The sequence below is a fragment of the Ascaphus truei genome, chromosome 2, assembly GCF_040206685.1.
Source record: "Ascaphus truei isolate aAscTru1 chromosome 2, aAscTru1.hap1, whole genome shotgun sequence".
Lineage (NCBI taxonomy): Eukaryota > Metazoa > Chordata > Amphibia > Anura > Ascaphidae > Ascaphus > Ascaphus truei.
In genome coordinates, this window is record NC_134484.1 from 466,748,745 (window position 1) to 466,769,140 (window position 20,396).

The 20,396-nt window shown below is 44.0% G+C and overlaps 1 protein-coding gene across 1 annotated transcript in view; it reads right to left on the reverse strand.

Annotated features, from left to right (window-relative positions):
* Nucleotides 1-20,396, reverse strand: part of SMARCC1 (SWI/SNF related BAF chromatin remodeling complex subunit C1) — a 34,170-nt gene that overhangs the window by 11,140 nt on the left and 2,634 nt on the right. Inside the window, exons 2-10 of the mRNA XM_075588159.1 lie at nt 10,880-10,999; nt 9,780-9,865; nt 9,324-9,405; nt 6,906-6,998; nt 5,239-5,308; nt 4,792-4,861; nt 3,138-3,213; nt 2,845-2,970; nt 212-330 (exon numbers count right to left, since the gene is read on the reverse strand). Of these exons, the coding sequence (XP_075444274.1) occupies nt 212-330; nt 2,845-2,970; nt 3,138-3,213; nt 4,792-4,861; nt 5,239-5,308; nt 6,906-6,998; nt 9,324-9,405; nt 9,780-9,865; nt 10,880-10,999 (842 nt within the window). The remainder of the gene's footprint in view (nt 1-211; nt 331-2,844; nt 2,971-3,137; nt 3,214-4,791; nt 4,862-5,238; nt 5,309-6,905; nt 6,999-9,323; nt 9,406-9,779; nt 9,866-10,879; nt 11,000-20,396) is intronic.

Below are 20,396 nucleotides of genomic sequence, written 5' to 3' on the forward strand. Positions count from 1 at the left end.
TGCCATTAGTTCACTTTGGAATTAAAAGAATATTTTAAAGAGTATTATTTGGTGTATTAACCATCTATGCATGTAGCACCTTCCTTGTGAACACAATTAGAAGATGTACAGAGTGAACAGCGCCAACAGGGCCGTTTCTCATGCGGTTTCTGGCTCCAGTTAACCGTTGTATTAGCAGCACAATCCACTCGCCCCTCGTTTGAACGCTTACCTTTTTTTGCCGGCCTTCTTCCGGGACTCTGCTGGCGTTGGAGGGGGAGAAGGGGAACGCTTCCTTTTCTTTGCGCTAGCAGCCGACTTTCTGTCTTTCCTCTCAGGGCTTCGCACTAACTAAGGTACAAAATAGAGCAAATGGACAAACCTTGAAAACGTAGGTTTTACTTTCTGCATCTCCTGAAATTCTGCTTTACAAAATAACACAAAAAACCCCATACAAAGTACAAAGTTAGTTTTCCCGAACAATAATGATGGAACATTGAATAAAATATTGAGACGGTCGTCTTTAGTGCCGGTGGGAAACCTTGGCACTATACCGCATCATGCGATGGCAAAAGGGGGGTTCCCACCGGCACTACCGCATCATGCGATGGCTAAAAGGGGGGTTCCCACCGGCACTACCGCATCATGCGATGGCTAAAGGAGGGTTCCCACCGGCACTACCGCATCATGCGATAGCTAAAGGAGGGTTCCCACCGGCACTACCACATCATGCGATGGCTAAAGGAGGGTTCCCACCGGCACTACCACATCAAGTGATGGCTAAATGGGGGTTCCCACCGGCACTACCGCATCAAGTGATGGCTAAATGGGGGTTCCCACCGGCACTACCGCATCAAGCGATGGCTGAAGGAGGGTTCCCACCGGCACTACCGCATCATGCGATAGCTAAAAGGGGGGTTCCCACTGGCACTACCGCATCATGCGATGGCCAAAGGAGGGTTCCCACCGGCACTACCACATCAAGTGATGGCTAAATGGGGGTTCCCACCGGCACTACCGCATCAAGCGATGGCTGAAGGAGGGTTCCCACCGGCACTACCACATCAAGTGATGGCTAAATGGGGGTTCCCACCGGCACTACCGCATCAAGCGATGGCTGAAGGAGGGTTCCCACCGGCACTACCGCATCATGCGATAGCTAAAAGGGGGGTTCCCACCGGCACTACCGCATCATGCGATGGCTAAAGGAGGATTCCCACCGGCACTACCACATCAAGTGATGGCTAAATGGGGGTTCCCACCGGCACTACCGCATCAAGCGATGGCTGAAGGAGGGTTCCCACCGGCACTACCGCGTCATGCAATGGCTAAAGGAGGGTTCCCACCGGCACTACCGCATCATGCGATGGCTGAAGGAGGGTTCCCACCGGCACTACCGCATCATGCGATAGCTAAAAGGGGGGTTCCCACCGGCACTACCGCGTCATGCAATGGCTAAAGGAGGGTTCCCACCGGCACTACCGCATCATGCGATGGCTGAAGGAGGGTTCCCACCGGCACTACCGCATCATGCGATGGCTAAAGGGGGGTTCCCACCAGCACTACCGCATCAAGCGATGGCTAAAGGAGGGTTCCCACCGGCACTACCGCATCATGCGATGGCTAAAGGGGGGTTCCCACCAGCACTACCGCATCATGCGATGGCTAAAGGAGGGTTCCCTCCGGCACTACCGCATCATGCGATGGCTAAAGGAGGGTTCCCTCCGGCACTACCGCATCATGCGATGGCTAAAGGAGGGTTCCCTCCGGCACTACCGCATCATGCGATGGCTAAAGGAGGGTTCCCTCCGGCACTACCGCATCATGCGATGGCTAAAGGAGGGTTCCCACCAGCACTACCGCATCATGCGATGGCTAAAGGAGGGTTCCCACCAGCACTACCGCATCATGCGATGGCTAAAGGAGGGACTGTATGCAGGAAACTGAAGTGGAGGGAGCGCTGTAGGAGAAGTCAAACAGATTGTCCCCTAACTTACCTGGCCCTAGTAAGTTAGACGGCATAATGCGTGCCAGAGCCTGCAAGGAAGCCCTCACATGTCACCGAGTTTAAGCAGTTCTGCAAGGAGGAATGGGCCAAAATGCCTCAAACCCGATGTGAGAGACTGACCAGCAGTTACAGGAAACGCTTAGATGGTCATTGCTGCTTAAGGGGGCGCCACCAGGTACTTAATCTAAAGGTCCACTGCTGCAGTGACAACGCAACGCCACGTGAGTGTTCTGAGTTGGCTTGTTCATTTAGCCTCAAAAATATGGCACACAAAATAAAGATAGCTTTTCTTCAGCAGATACAAACAAACAGAAAAGATATGTCCAGAGCAGGGCTGGGCCCTTTTTCCAAATATATATATGTTCCAGAAAACCAGACCTTCAGTCACGTTGTTCTCCCTCCCGAGTTCCAGCGTGTGTCTCCCTGGCTCAGACAGACCCAGGCACAAGTGAGAAGCCTGGGCTTTTAAAGCCCCTTAACGAGACAGCTGGGACTAACCCAGCCTTTTCCCAGCGGAAATTAAAAAGGTCACTGCTGGACTGCAGACCTACACATAGGTCTGCCACAGGCATAGGGCTGGTGTCTTATATTCACCCGGTCACATTCACATATGAATATTGCACGTTTAATCATTTCTGGAGAAATACATGTTAAAAACGTATCATGTTTGTGTCGTTTGATCAGGTTATCTTTATCTATTATGATTTTCACATATTTCAAATCTAAAATGTTATTAGATCTTAATCTAAGGGGTTCACAAACTTCCTGGCCAATGTATATGCAACATCTTCAAGAGGTTCTGCCCCTTCAAGTTATACACGAGAGCAATTGTTCGTGATAAAGTAAAAACACAATACCTCCTCATTCTTTACAGAGATCCTCTGGCGGAAACTAGTTGCCTTCTTATGCTCATCAACCTCATAATCCTCTTCGTTCATCCACTCGTTAAAAAGATCAGTGTCCAGAAGCCATTTCGCATGAATCTGGAAGCCAATTCAGAAAAGTACAATAGAAAAGGCAGAAGGGGCATTGCACAAAACTACACCCAAGCCAAGATCAAAAATAAAAAGGAGCCGCGAAACTAAACAACTTTTATACAGACCTTAGACGATAAAAACGAGTAACATTATAAAACATATGTTTTCCTTACTTTCCAAGGTTTTTCTGGAATTGGCGGCTCTTCTATTTCAGCATCGATCTCTGTGGCAGAAACCCATGTGTCATAGCTAGGGGGAAAGGTAGAATTATATTTAAAAAAAAAAAACCACAGTTGCCATGATATAGCGAGTATAGTGTGCTGTTATACATATATTTATAGAAGTGTGTGTGCACGCGCACACGCAAATTTTGCTTTTACATGTTTTCCTTCATATTTTGGCTATTTTGCATTATTCCAAAGTAGATGGATAACACACGCGCGATCCAAGCAAAGAACGAGACAGCACATCACAGCAGCAAAATTATCACAGAATAAGCCAGCGTTTACGTCCTCAAAAAGGGACCTTCATTTTGGGTCGTGAAAATGTAGTGCAGGTGAAGGTCCCGGTTTGGGGACCGAAACATTGGTTTATGCTGTGATAAATTATCTTTTGATAAATACCTGCGATGTGCTGCCACATTCCTTGCCTAGATCTCGGGTTTGGGTTAGACTTTAGGAGTGTCTGCTCCTACCCAGAGTGAGAGTGTACACACACACACACACACACACACACACACACACACACACACACACACACACACACACACACACACACACACTTTGGAGTATACCATGTGAAACGTCACAGTGCAGTTAATTGTAAATCAATTCATTGATTAAGGGTTTAATTTACTATTATTTGATAGGGCTATTTAGGATTGCCCATTAGTACTGTGGGGGATAAGCCACCCGCGGAAGGGATTTTTTTCATTGAACGCGTTGTGGTAATTGCTTAGTACATCATTGTGCAAAAACGTGACCGATTATCCAGATAATCCCCGGGAAGCTTGCTCATTGTGTGGATATTTCTCTCTTTACCAGTAAAAGATTATATAATTTTAAATTCCTCTGGCCCTTTCCAGCGATTTCTGCCCTGCAGATCGAAGGGCCATAAGGGAAGAAGCCTGGAGCTGGATTTCCCCATCAGAGATCTGCTGCTTCTATTTACATCTCTTAGCAAACCAGTTGTTTTATAGGTAAAAGTGCTGTAGGGTTTTTGGCTCTATGCTTTCACTTACCAGCACTGAAACAGGCGCTTTGCAGGAACACAGATTTTGACCTGGCTATAAAGGAGGCATGTGCTACATCTCTAGTTACTCCAATTTTACTGAAGTATCTCAAATATACAAAACGCGTAAGCGTATCTGCGTGCATCTTCCACAGCTGCATTGAAAATCAACCATCCCAGTGTACATCTGCGTTGCCCCAAAGGCGGACAGCCTTTGGCGCAGCCGAAGGGCAGCCAAAGGGTGTGAACTGTTTGCTGCTGTTTGGTGATGTTAAAGCTGCTCTATTTTAAAATCGGAAAATCTAAAGCCTTTCATCCCCTGTACCCAATTTTCCAACTCTATCTGTCCATGAAATGTCTGTGAATTGACTGTGAATTGACTGTATATCCTCTGTTCTTTTAATGTAACCATGTATTGTTATAACTGTGCCCAGGACATACCTGAAAACGAGAGGTAACTCTCAATGCATTACTTCCTGGTAACACATTTGTATAAATAAAATGTAATTCCGCTCACATTAAAACATTTACATTATTGCGCGTTTCTGTTTAAAAGGCGTCTTACTTTGCCAAAATGCCAATACAATTTGCCATTACCTATCTGGGTAGAATCCCCAGTGTACGAGAACTTGTTTATCCTTTTTTGTCACAGGTCTCAGCCACTCATCTGAAATGAACAAATAAAGAGGGTGTTAAAATAAAAAACTGATCAGCTGGAAAAGTTCAAATTACACTGACTCATTAAAAGTGATTTCCCTTAATAATTAGAGCTAGAACTGGAGGAGAGAGCTTGGCCCCCACTGACAGCCACACACTAGGGGCGGCCAACGCCAATCCACAAAGGCCACCAAAGTTCAGGATATCCCTGCTTCAGCACAGGTGGCTCAAACAACAACTGCACCACCTGTGCTGTAACTGGGATAGAATGAAAACCTGACCTGTTGTGGGGCCCCTGAGGACTTGAGTAGCCACCCCAGCCATACACCAATGCCTTTATGCCACACAGAAATGTCAATGTTTGATTTACTTTGTCATTCAACTTACCGTCATCCAGTGAGGTAGGAATAGGGTAAACATGATGTGAGGCCTTCAGTTTCTCCTCCGTCACTGTACCCTAATGTGCAAAATAGAAGCAAACGTAAGCTTCAGGGCAGTGCTCCTTTCTCCCAATAGGAACAGTTCTATTTGATGCACTGAGCCCTGTAACACAGCCCTCTGAGCAGCAGCGTGTCTGGCTGCTAATCTAGCGAAATAATAATAACGGTGCTTTACCTAGAGATTCTTAAAAATACAGAGGGGGTATCCAACGCCAGTGCTCAAGGGCCACCAGCAGGTCAGGTTTTCAGGATATCCCAGCTTCAGCATAATCAGAGGCTGTCGAAGACTGAGCCACGTGCTGAAGCAGGGATATCCCGAAAACCCGACCTGTTTGTAGTCCTTGAGCGCTGGAGTTGGCCCTGCAATACAGCAACCTGGATATCTGTCACTATAACATGTTTCCACAACAAATAGATAAATATTGAGAATACGGGACTTTTACGCCAGTTCAAAATACCATTTAACAAATACAATGTATATTTAGTTTAGCTCTTACAATTTACTGAACAAAGATAATGCACTTTAATTATAAACACTTCAGAAACATACTTCACAACTACCCATGTATAATTCTTGTGAAATCCTTAACAAACATTGCATGCATTAAGCTTCTCGGTCCCTAATGTTCTGTAGTCTCATACAATGGTTTGCTATGTTTATATAGCTGACAATGTATTCCATGCTTACAAAATAGAGGCACAATAACAGTGTACTCAGATCTCGCAATATTTTTTCAGTGCCTGAAATTTCTGTAAGTGTCCCCAGTACCTTTAACTGGAAGATCCTTTCTACAGAGATTACAGAATAAAACCGTAATTTTGCTATTGTCCGAAGCAGCCATTCGTGCCCTTGTCGGATGAAAATCCTCTTTGAAGTGAGAGAGTTTCCAAACAAAGAGGTCACAAATCTACGATTCAGACACAGAATTACCCCCTTAGTCCCTTTAAGATGGTGCGTTACATGTCCAAAAAAAAAAAAAAACTATAGTCTGGCGGAAAACACAAATCCGACAATGCGTTTGAAAGGTTGTTTCCACTGTATTAAATATTCTTTTGCATTACAATGTATATCTTCTCTAATTTCATAAGGAACAAATCTATATTGTATCCAATTCATATTCATGAGTGCACTTTGTAACAGGTTTAAAATGCAGCTGTCCCCGCACCATATCTACCTTCCTTACACAGAGTCCTCGCTTACCGACGTCCTGGTTTCTGACGGATACCTTATCCGCCGCCGCATAATGCAGTCCGCCGGATGCATTATCCGACTCCGGACCCGATTATCCGACGGTCACCGCCGCCGATTAACATGGGAACCGCACTCCCACGGCGATTTGTGGCACGCACTCGGTCGGACAAGCGAGGACCGCCTGTAACTTATGCTTTCGGGCACATTATAGTGAATAAAAGTTACATAATAGCCCTTTTGATACTTTTTACAAATAAACATTTCATTTTTACAGGTAAGCTCATGTTGTTCAACTAGTGCATCTACAATTCTCCAGGACAAAAACGTACTACTGTAAGTTTGCAGTCGACCATCACCAAAATAATCAGGCTGTTACAGGTGCTTCTGCCAAGTTTGTTTGTGGTATAAGGAAATCACATTACCTGATGACGTTTTACTATGTCCTTTAGTTTATTGGCCAACTTCAGTTCAATCTCTGGCACGAGGTAGACGGTCGGTCTGCTCACACAGTTGTTCTGCATGAGAAAAGTGTGCTCATATTTAGGTCAACTGTATTTTTACCCCTCCCTGTCCTCTTGCATTTTGCAATACTGATACAGTGATCCAGGCAGGTTTGTTTGGGCCACCATTCTACTTCTCCAAAAAAAGGCTTTATAACTCTGCACATAGTACTTAACCTTTGGAAATGTTGCATCCTTATTGCAGTTGGAAGAACCCAACTCAATTTAAAGGAGGCAATAAAAGTCGCTTGAAAAATGTTTTTATTTTAATAAGCACCCTCTAATTACCTTTATTGAAAACTAATTACCTAAGCTGCCGATCGATCAGTTCTCCCATAGATCGTTCAGTGAAGGTCCCGCTTCCCAAAGTTCACCAAATGGCTGCCTTGCAGTTGCAAACAATCCCTCAGTAAGTGTAACTCAGCAGCTACAACGTATTCTTATATTACAAAGGTATCTATTGTTACAGTTTGCAGCTCAAACTGCTGGGAATATTAGCAACAAGTTATCAAAGGGGAAAGTTGCACAAATGTCGCACTGCTGGGGAGGTGGGGTAAAAACCTGCTATAGAAATCAAAGGCTGCTCAATATATTAAAACTCATAAAAAATAACATTAATGTTTGAATTAAAAAATAATAATGTAGTAATAAGTATTACCTAATGCTACAGAAGAGATTTCTAATAAAATAAAAGTAGAAGCATGTAGGATATTGCATGGCTGGCTGCTTTAAGACGCTGCGTGTATTGTATATCTTGTGATAACCATCATTGTGCTTTCACAAGGTAAACCTCTTGGGGACTAAATTAAAGCCAGTAAACATCAAATTAAGGAATCGTCATCAATACGACAAAGTTCTTGTTACATGGATCAGTAAATACACACAGAATCCCAGCAAGCTCCAGAAGCCCTAAAACATACCACATTATATATATATATATATCGTGTCAAAAGGAGTGCTACTGGGCATGGCCAAATGTATACAGCAAAAGACAGAAAAGCCCAAAGATACATCCAATATGACAAAAATACACAGTGAAATACATATATATTCCCTTGAAAAAAGGTAATTTAGTTAAACCCTTTGGCCAAAGCCTTAGGGTCTCATCTAAGCACGACCAAATTTGCAGGTCCTAACCCTACCTGATTAAAATTCTCATTTACCCTCATATTTGGAGGGAGAATGATCACATTTGATCTGTCCAAACAGCAGCATGAACAAGACCTGCTAACTTGGAAAGTGCGGAGCTTATACCCTGGGGGGCTAGTCGCATCTGTTTGGAGGTTAGTGGCCCCTCCCCCCCCAGGGTTTAAGCTCGCCCCTCCCCACTTTCCAAGTTAGCAGGTCTTGTTCATGCTGCTGGGTTTGGACAGATTAAATGTGAATTCTCTCTCCAAATATGGGGGTAAATGAGAATTTTAATCAGGTAGTGTTAGGACCTGCAAATTTGGTCATGCCTTGATGTGGCTTGCAGGCTTATAAGGCTTTGGCCAAAAGGTTTAACTAAATTAACCTTTTTCAAGAGAATATATAGGTATTTCACGGTGTATTTTTGTCATATTGGATGTAGCTGAGCTTTTCTGTCTTTTGTTGTATAAATGAATCAGTAGCTATCTGTACCTCATAAGGATTACAAATACTAAAAAAAAAAATAATCAAGCTTATGTGTAAAAACAAAAAGTTGTAATTATTACACGAGTCAATGTTTAAAGCTGCAGTTCAAGCAATATCCTGCATGTGTGGGTTTTTTAATAAATCAGTTCTGTAGTAAGAAAAAATATTTTTAGCAATCTCTGTTTTAAAAAAAAAAAAACAACTTTGAAAGACCAATTTTCTTGTATTCTATTTTTAAAAGCATGCTTGTTGCTATAGCAACCATTTACAGTCCCCATATTTAAGATGTCGCCAAACTTTGCCGATCAATAGACGGAGAACGAATTGACCGGCAGCTATGCAGTTCTTTAGGTAACTAGAGATTGCCCACATGAAACTATTGAAGTAAAAAAAAAAAAAAACCAGGAGCTTGAACTGCAGCTTTAAAAGTATATCAGATACCGAAGTATAATTTAATATCAGCAGCAATAGGAACAGTTTTTTTGTACATTACAGCAGTCACATCAGAAGAAAGTACATATATGAACTCGCATGACAACGCAAATACATAAGATATTTACGATAATGACATCTAGTGAATGACAACTTTAAGGAAAAAACTATAATTATTTCAATCTAATTTCTTCCGAGATATGTAATGCTACTAAGAATACAGAACAGGAGGAGTTCATGTTCTCCGTAAATTAACCACATGGTGGGAACATAAGAAACTTCCGTTGTAATTACCTGCATCACCGTTTTCTCAATGTTCATGAACATTTCCACATTGCGGTCCATCCTGGATGGATTCTGCAAATCAAACCTCCTCCTGCGGGACAAACAGCAGTAAGTTACCCGTATAAAGACCTCCTCATTGCTACCCGCCCGGACGTTTGCAGGAAATGTTACGTTTAGCAAATTTATATTCCTACCTTTTTTCTTTTTTTTTTTAACCCAATAGTGTTTTATTTCCTTTATGTGATGCTTCTTTTCTACTCACATTTTAAAAACATATATAGTAAATGATATCACAAGGCACAAGTATCACAAATGACTTCCTCAAGACATTTCTCCAAGCATTTTTACACCCATAGTATCTTGGTTTAGAAATATCATGTAACCTCTTAATTTATGGTGTATGTTTCTTTGTGCTATGCATCATATTAAGTAAAATGTTGTATTCAATGTATTGGTCATTCCTACCATCCTTGGTCACTCCGGTGTTTGTAAGCAGCTCCCAGTATGTGACAAAGCGTCCCACTGGCTTTAAAATCCATGAAGCATTTTGCCTAAAATGACACACAGGAAGAAGTTAGTTGCAGGCATCAGGGTTTCCCAACGCTTTGCTAGGGCCGCAGTGGTTTGGTCATGATAACACTGCAGACTAACAGAACACGCACGTTAACGTTATACTGCAGGTGTGACTAACTCCAGTCCTCAAGGGCCACCAACGGGTCAGGGTTTCACGATATCCCTGCTTCAGCACATGAGGCGCAATCTGTGCTGAAGCACAAATATCCGGAGAACCTGACCTGTTGGTGGTCCTTGAGGACTGGATTTGACCACCCCCGATATGCTGCATCTGGACAAGTATAAATATCTAGCAAAGTAGCACTAGAACTGAGTCTGTTTCAACGCCCCTCCCCACAGAACCCTTAGGCTGAGATTGTACAGCCTGCACGCCCACCCGCATAGCCTCCCGCACCCCTGCAGCCTCAGCGATCTCTGAATATGGCAGCAGGAGATTGTGGAGGCGATCTAGAGGCGTGGCAGATACGTCACGCGGCAACACTTGAAAAAAGACACCGTCTTCAACTCGCGGTCGTGCCAGCGCGCACACATGGAGCAGCCTGGCAGGAACTAGTCAATTTGAGGTTGGCACGCAATCGCAGGCTGAATAATCTCAGCCTTAGTTTGTGTGACCCCCCTGCTGAGGAATACCACTCCCCCCCCCCCCAACACTCAAATTCATTCAAGTTTCTAAAAAACATGTTGTAAACTGAATTACAGCTTGTGAGTGTTTGCAAAGACAATTTCAATGTTTTCAGTCATTAAGATCAGTTTACCCATGGGCTACGGTTCACGTTAGTCAGGGACACTCTTGGGTAGCACGGCATCCTTGAGAAATACCGTTCTAAAGTGAAAGTGTCGCCTACATATCTGCTTTCTCATAATACAACATCAGATCCCCTGGCAACCAACCACGGTCAAAAATATGAGAATACAGAATGTGCCAATTACAGCTTCCCTATAGGTACTGGACGCAGGCATCAGTAAAGCATTCATGGCCAGGAAACACTCACAGGTAGTTTGGTGAAGGCAGGGTTGGTGACATGTCTTCCAAAAGCATCTTCCTGAAACTGCAGAAGCTGGGTGACCAGCACAGCCAACGCTTTATTTGTTGGGCAGTCAGCTTGAACATACTGAAAGCAGAATATTAATATTGTCAGTCATCAGGCTTATAATAGGAGAAAGTCATGCACTCAAAAACTTTAATTGCTACAATAATGATCAAATTATATTGACATTTACAGCTTATTTTTAGAAATAAAAACGTATTCAAAGTAGTAAAAAACGCAGGAAATTAAAGCGAGGTCAAAACATTCAACCCTTTCTATACAGTGTGTAGAAATTACATTTAACTACGCTGCTTTTTATTAAAAATTGCTTTACATTCATGAACTGTGGCACACCGCTAGAAACACCCAGGTTTCAAACATGTCATTTTTAAATCATCTTGCAAGAATTATTGTCTGAGAAACAATTTGGCCATTCGGGTCGTCCTCCCTCGGTCAATAGAAATACTGTAAGTGACATTGTGAAAGGAGACTGCAGCTTTCTATTGGGTGACCCATCTTTGTTTTTCCTTGCAAGTACTGGCAAGACACGCAAGACACGCAACAAAGTAACTGGCACTACCAAGGATCTTGACTACAGGTGCCTGTGGAATGCATGCACACAGCAGACGACATGCAAAAGCACAATATTACTCTGACAATCTTCACCAGAATACATAAAATCCAGCTAACTTCTGAAAGGTTATCAACAATATATTCCAGCCTTCTTGCCGTCAACAACCATGTCATATAAGAGGATATTACTCTGGCAATCCCACTGACATTGCAAATACATTCAATGAATACTTTGTGGGGTTTATTAGGGAAATGCAACACAAACCACACACATGAACCTCATCCTGGGAGTTCCCATATAGCCCTCACCCCCTGCCCCCCCCCCCCAACAGTGCCCACAATTTTCAATTTGTCCCAGTATCCGAAGGAGATTACACAAGCGCTCCTCAAATTAAAACTAAAGCAGCCAATGTAGGCCTGACTTACTGCAATCAAAGTTCCTAAGACTTGGTGCCCCAGCCATTGCCAAACCAATTGCTTCCATAGTCAACTCTATCCTGTCTGCAGGCCATATCCCTAAGACCTGGAAAACTGGCAGGAGTTGTCCCAATCTTCAAAAGTGGGGACAAAAACACTCAAACTACAGGCCAATCTCTCTTCTCCCAATACTATCCAAAGTCCTGGAAAAATGTGTTTACTCCCAATTAAGCGATTGCTATACCAAGACAAATTTCCCTAGCCAATTCCAATCTGGCTTTCGCCCCAACCACTCAACGGTAACTACCCTGCTAAAAGTTAGCAATGCGGTCCAGAGAGGAGTGCGTGTCGTCTCCTTTGCCCCAACATAAGCTTTATGTACAGAGCTTTTTAAATACCCGCGCCGCATAAATCCGGAGCTCATATCTTTAGCTTGTTGAACTCTCTCATAGTGGAGCAATTTCTGCGTACTCTCAGAAATTGGCCTGTGGGTATATTTCTTATTGTGTGTTGTGGATGGTTGCTGTCTGCGCGGAGAAGGCTATTGGTCGAAGTGGTTTTCCTATAGATGGTAGTAGAGAGTTTGCCGTCAGGCTGTTTTGAGATGGTAAGATCCAGGAAGTTCAGTGTAGAGTCTTAGCAGTCATTTTGGGTGTGTTTTTTTTCTAGTGACCAATATAGCCACTGTGAATAGATCATACTTCCAAGATACATGCACCTATGTAAATGATTACTTCCTCCCTTCACAGCTCAACACAGAGGACATAGACTAGCTCACAGACAAGAGTTGGTGCTATATCCTCCACTGTAGTAATTTCTCCCTGTTTATTTTAATGGAGTAATTGTTGTCCATTGTATACATGTTTAATAAAGCAAGTTTTTAACACATTAGTGAGAGGCTATTTAGGGGTCACCCTAGAATGTAATATTTCCCAGCCCTCAATTGGTCATAGAGAGTGCACATAGTAATCTTGGTTAATCCATTAACCCCTTCATTCCTCCAATTTACTGGTGCAATATTCCTGGATTTTGCAAAGGCTTTTGATACCGTTGATCATGTTATCTTGTTAAACAAGCTTCAATGCTCTGGAATAGGGAAACATGCTTTAAACTGGTTTCAGTCCTACCCATCAGGAAGATCCCAACATGTGTCTCTCTCGGGCTCTAACTCCAAGCCCTTGGATATCACCTGTGGTGTCCCGCAATGCTCAGTTCTGGGGCCCCTACCCTTCTCCGTGTTCATCAATGACCTTCCTACAGCTTGTAAGGGAGCCTCAATACCCATGTATGCGGATGTCACAATCTTATATGCACACAGCCTTAGGCCCCGCTCACAAAGCGCGCTACACGACGTGCGCGCGTTCGTCACCGATTCCTGCGGCCAATGGTAGTGTTCAGTATTGAAACTACCATTGGCTGCAAAGTGCGGCATCGACGCTGCTGCCGTAGCCTTCTGAAGCTGATCTCCGGCTGCAACAGTATGACGTCAATTTCAGCAGCCACGCCATGTCCAGACATTTACATTGATTGGCTGCTGAAATTGACCAGAGACTCTGCAGTTCTGGGCAACAGCCTGAATGCATAGCTGGGAACTGGTGTGTAAAAAGAGGGTGATTGTTATACAAGTAATACATGGCAAGTCTCTGAAACGGGAGAGGGATAAGGGTAATAAAGTTATTCCATGTTCTGTAGAGCGTTGCATTTAAAAAAAAAAGTTTATAAAGGAGGTTGTGAGTTTTACAGAAAGAATGAACCAGTTGGTCATCTATTGTCCCCTTCCTGTTGTGGGGCAACGCAGGGACAATAGATGCCAATGTCCCATGAAATCAGTCTCGGTCACCCCGCGGCAGGAGGTACAGACTAGTCTGTCAGCCTGTGGTGGGAAGGACACCGATGAGGTAACTGGCACCTCTGGAGAGAGATAGGGGGGCGAAGGGCAAGCTAAACAGGGGGTGCGGGGCGCGAGAGGTGAGCTAGAAAGGGGGAATGGAACAGAATGAGACTGCCGGTTTCTGGGCTTTGCTGCTGTGTGATGCAGGAGGCTCACAGACCTGCTCAAACGCACGCACACTCTAAACACACACACACACACGATGTCGCCTTGTTGTCAGATCATTCAGTCTGCTGGGGATGATCACATCGCCCAGCAGATGGAGGCGCGCTCACGCGGACACAGCGTCGCGAAGCTCCCTGTGTGAGCGCAGCCTTAGCCTCTCTGTCCTTGAACACGTACTTCAATCTGACCGAGACTTGAAAACTGGATTTCCCAAACAAACTGTTTTTTTAAACACTGACAAGACTGTAACTATGGTATTTGGGACCAAGGCAACATTTCTAAAGCTTCCCATGAGCTCCAGATCAGAACCAACATTAAAAACCACCCTAACTCAAGTTACTAGATTTAAATACCTGGGCTTATGGTTTGACTCCCACTTAATATTCAGGGTGCACATTGATGCCCTGACATCCAAAACTTATGCCAAACTAGGGGTACTTTATAGGAACAAATCCTCCCTAAGTCTGCTGGTCAGAAAGCGTATCGCACAGCAGATGCCAATGCCAATTATAGACTATGGGGACATAGCATATGGCAGCGGTGCACAAAGTGGGGGGCACAGGATTTTTTTTGGGGGGTGGAGGGGGCGGCGCACGCAGGCAGGATCCGAGGCCCCTGGCTCTTCCCCATGGCATTTAAATTAAATGCAGGGGGATCGCGTGAGGCCTCTGCAATCTGAACCTACCGTGATTCTGAAGGCTGCTGTGAAGCATCACCATGGCAACGCGGCGTCAAATGACGTCGCGGCGTCATGCGGTGACGTCACCCCGAGTAAGGTAAGGGACGCAAAAGCAAGTGGGAGCTGGCAAAGAGGGCACAACGCCAAAAGTTTGCACTCACCTGGCATATGGCATAGCACCCCAAACTCACCTTAGAAAATTTAACCTCTACAAGTCAATGTACCGCTTTGTCCTCTAATGCAACTACAAGACAAATCACTACGAAATGCTCAAAGAACTAGATTGGTCATCACTTGAGTCTATGTGCAAAGTTTATCTTTCCTGTCTTGTCTGCAAATACTTTCTGGGCAAGTTACCCGTTTATCTGAACAAGCTCCTCACCCCTACCACATGCAGCACTTATCTGACTCCAAAAGACTGTTCATGGTCCCAAGGTTCAACAAAGTATCCGGCCGCTCCTCCTCCTCCTCCTCTCACAGTGCACCCCAAAACTGGAACAACCTACTGGAGTCTCACAGCCGCCACCAGTCTAAGTTTCTTTCAAAACTAAAGCTGTCTCACATTTTAATCTGGTCTGTAACTGTTACATAAGCCTATAATATATATTATCTCTAACTGTGCATGCAATGTCTTGTATATAATGTATACCCTATTCACTTAAGTAACTATGTATGTCATCATAACTATGCCCAGTACATACTTGAAAACGAGAGGTAACTCAATGTAATATTTCCTGGTAAAACATTTTATAAATAAATATTTGGTTGACTCCTTTTAAAAAACATGCTACTGTCCTTAGTGGACTTTCACCCGTGGAGAGACTACCCCTTTAAAAGAAAGACTCTATAAATGTTATACTCTACTACAACCATAAGACAGTCCTAAAAGTCAGAATATTACAGAATGGATGGAGCCTTTTACGGTTAAAGAAAAAATAATCTTGCATCAAACCATCTTGCACAGCGCTTTAGTTTCCAAAATCTCAACATTAAAACAGAAGACAAATAGAAGTTCCTGGTCAAGTTTTTATACCTGGTCAAAGAAAGTACAACCACACAAAAAAAAGCCAGTAATCACTTGTTAATGGAAATGTACAACTTACTGGTACGCATGGAAAAAAAATAAAAATGAATAGCACTCCAGGCGGAAATGATCTGGATTGTTTATTTAACCAAAATTACAGTTCTTAACAGACCTTTAAAACCTTGAACACAGGTCCTATTACAAGGACCGAAGCGTTGGTCAAAACCATCCTGATATAACAACTCTCGGTTGAAGTAAAAAAAAATCTGCATGACTGAATTCCGATTGATCAACGGTGGCGAGTCTGGCACCCAACATTACTGCACTTTTTTATATACCAATTGGCGAGTGCACAAGTATTGGATTTTATACATCAGTCATCAATCCGTTTTATTGTGAGACAGCTGTGTTTAGCATACATGCCGTTTGTTTCTCCAGCCAAGCAGTTATAGTATAGCAGCACTGCAATTGGCAGCCCATTGGTTAAAATAAATGATGTAAAGAATCATGCATTACAAAAAAGCAATTTACTTAGCATTAAAATACGCAGAGTTTGACAGAAGAAGTCATAACCATATATTCAGTACCTACTTCATTTAAATCTGCCCCTAGTACACATCGCGTGTCTTCACCGCACAGGGCACGACTAGATCGGGCTCACTATCAACTTCAGTTAACCAGATAGTTCAGTGCAATTACATTGCTACATTTATTTTGTCGCCATCTGAACCCAAGCAGGCACAACACAGCAGCAAGTAATGGGCAAACAGGCACCTCTACACAAGCCACACACTGTCCGAGTCGCTGCCCGGAGTCCAGAGAGAGCAAGGTTACTCTGCGTCTAAACCAGGGGTGGCCACATCCTGTCCGAGGGCCACCAACAGGTCAGGTTTTAAGGACATTCCTGCTTCAGCACAGGTGGCTCAGTGGTTGACGACTTGTGCTAAAGCAGGGATATCCTTAAAACCTGACCTATTTGTTGCGCACCCCTGGACTCACGGTGCGAAATCTGCACCCCCTGCCAAATTCACTTCACCAGCTGCTCCCACTACAGAAAACTGAGCAAACCATCGTCATAATGGACATCAGTCAATGTCTAGTTTTAAAATGAATTGCATCATAATAATTGAATAATAGTGGGCCAGGAAAATAAAATAGCATTGAAAAAAAACTTTAGCAAAGCATTTGGGATTACTGAAATGTCCGAATAAAAGCTTTTAAGCTTCGTTGTAGGTTCTAATATCTGTTAGGAAACCAACAGGGAGAGTTTGCAAGTGGAAATGAGTGCACAGAGTGAAACGGAACAGGGCTCCTGCAATGTATCAACTGCTAAAAGCGAGAGCCTGAAAATGATCAGGTGAATAACTGGACGACACACACAACGAAAAACACAAACATGAAAGTGCACCTGTATGTCTACAACCGGAGACATCGGCTTGGCTTTGTTAGGGCTGGGACCCGCTGCGCCCGGCGGCCGCGTGCGCGTTCCTCACCAGCAAGGGAATCCTTCTGAGCCAGTCCCAGTCCCCCTTCGCTGCACGGCTCACTACGCGCTGACGCGTCAGCCGCCAGGGGATGCAAGAAAATTATGATCCCGAGCGGTGACGCGTCACGTGGTGCGCTGATGAGACAATCAGCGGCAGGGCGGGAGCTGTCAGACAGCTTCCTACACAAGGTAGGGTGTGTGTGTGTGTGTCAGTGTCAGCGTGTGTGAGGAGGGCATTTGTGGGGGAAGGGGGAGGGAGCTGCTTACCTTCCAGCAGCCCGCAGCAGCCCCCTCCTGTCCTGCAGCCCGAGCCCATGGAGGGAGGGGGGGGGGGGGAGAGTAGCGGGTCCCTCCGCTCAAACCACACCCCCCCCCCTCCCACTCCAGATCCCTACAGACCGCATATCGCAGTCTGTGTCTGTCAGCGCGCCGCCTGTCTGCAGTGCGGGCGCGCTGACTGAGGGAGCGGGGCCATAGCCTTTTAAATGTGCTTTCATGGTACTGCTGCAGTCTAACTGAAGACTTGGCTGCGTCCATAGAGGGGGAAGCCACGCTCCTGCGCGCTGAGGCTCGTCTGCGCAATCAGGAGCGATTGCATGAACTAGCAGACGAGCCAGCGTGCACGATCGGGAGGCGGGGGGAGGCAGGGCACCGACGTCACTGGGCCAATAGCTTGCGAAGCGCCGATGTCAACGTCACGGCGCCGTTGCTTCGCTCTGATTGGAGGTTTTCAGCAGACAGCGCGCTCACAAACAGGTTCTGCTGTCTGCTGAAAATCCCTGCGCCTCAGCACACCTGCGGACACTCACGGAAGCCCTCTCAAGACATTCTCATTGAGGATGACGGGGCTCGTCGCGGAGCGTCCGCACGGCTCAGCGCTGACTATACTATGGACGCAGCCATAGTTTGCCACCTGTAATTAACTCCGGTACTGCAAGATTAAGTGAAATCGTCTAAACTCCCCAGAAACTCCCAAAACAGTATTTCCAAATGAGCCTACAGGGTGACCACTGAATGCCACAAACACAGCCAATGACAGCAAGGGGCGGTCAAATGTTTTCATTGTGACCACAAGCAAAGTGATCACATGATCGCAATCCCAGAAATTACTCTGCGAATTTACAGCAACCCAAAGGTTACCACAAGGCCCCTACTGTTCTATGCAGCACGGAGGATTAAGACAAACGGTGACATTTAGTTTAATCTCACATGCACAAGATAAGTCACATTTTTAACGGTTTACTCAGACGCAATAAACTTTTAAAGGCTTTTGCCGTTCAAAAAAAGGTTGAAACTCACTTTAGAGTTGAGTAGTGTGCACTACACACCCGGTGCATGCAACAACAACAGCATTTCACTTAATTTTTATTAAGTAAAAAAAAAAAAAATCTAAATGATCAAACACTGAACTTTGTGCTGGCAAACATTTCTACCGTCATTAAACACCAACCAGTCACACAGCTGTTGTGCACCTCAGTAGTAATAACCAACAACTGCTACCAAGAGCAGAAAAGCCATGTGCAACATGTTTACATTCAGTTGAACAACATACACCGTGTGCTGTGAATCTCAGAGAACGCAGCTCTATATAGCTACTCACTGAAAATGTACTCCTCGGTCAATGGCAAATTAAATATGCAGCATTCTCCTACCAAACCTCACTGAAAAGTAGTATCGCAAGTGTATAGTAATAATGACAACAAGAAAAAGGTTATGGGTATCAAGTATGTATAGGAAGGGCACGGTACCTGAAGATAGGACTATTTCAAGCCTAAATATTAATTATGCCATATTCACATATATTCCACATGTAACTAGTTAAAATAAGTAATTTAGTATTAACTTAGAAATATTGGAAAATTATAAGCTGCAAAGATAAGTGGTTAAATCAGACTGAAGACATGCAGATGTAGATAGGTTTTATGTGATTTAGAAACTTGGTATGTTTAATGTCTGCCGAGTTGAATAGTATATGGTCAAGAGTTTGGAATCAAAGGTTAGTTAAATACTTGGAAAGACAATATGAGATGGGTCTTAAAAAGATAAGGAGCATAGTATTAACTATAGTTACTTAGTGACAGAATAAAGAGGTTATCTTAAATCACAGTAGATATTGCTAAAGGAAGACACTGTGTTCTAAGTTGATGATCGACTAAGAACATTTTGGGCTGACCGTGAGAGAAACAGGTATCGCTCGAACCTATAAAGATTGCATTTGGATTTATAGAATTCAGAATCATTCAACACCAAGTTAAGAACAACCAAGCTAAGGATTCCCAACTCTAAATTATACGCCTGAATGATGCAAGTGACTGAAATGATGCTGTAAAATACGTTTTCTATTGTCTCTGAAAAAATGAAGAAAAGAACCGGACCATGGAATATTTAACATATATTTAAAGGTGGAACATTTATTTGCACCCATCTAATGAAGCAAATCTTCAGTACTGATAACATTGGAAATCTGCTAAATTAAAGCAGCAGTCCAAGCTGCCATTATTTTCCTTTCCTTTAATATGCGCATCAATACAATATACACAATAAGTAATTAACGAAGTTGTCGAACGATTCTTTCTACTGTGATCGATCAGCAAATATTCGGCCGTGGGGTTCACTAAATTACTACAGGAGTATTGACTATATGTAACTCTGCAAAAAGGTTGCTATAGAAACAAAAAAATGTGTGTGTGTTGAGCACGCACATTGCAAATGAAACTTGTGTTTTGTCACTGAAAATGTAATTATACTCAAAAGTATTTCATTTAATCAAAAACATCCAAATGTAAATACAATCTGAGAAAACAAGGAAGTTTCACTTAGAAAACGCGTGCTCGGCAATGGGGTGAAGGTGTGTCACTGGTGAAGATGTGTGTTTGTTGTGAAGGTGTGTAACTGAGGTTTGTCCCCGAGGGGGTGTGCAACTGTGGTGTGTTTGTTGTAAGGCGTGTGTCCCTGAGGTGTGTATGTGGTGATGGTGTGTGTAACTGAGGTGTGGGTGTTTGTGTGGTGAAGGTCTATGTCACTGAGGTCCCTGGAGTGTGTCACGGAGGTGTGTGTGGTGAAGGTCTATGTCACTGAGGTCCCTGGAGTGTGTCACTGAGGTGTGTGTGGTGAAGGTATATGTCACTGAGGTGTGTGTGTATGTGTGGTCAAAGTATGTCACCGAGGTCCCTGTATATAATGCAGTCCCCAGTGAATTGTACGCTGCTCGTGCATGTGGCACCTGCCGGTCCTGTGCATGCGTGC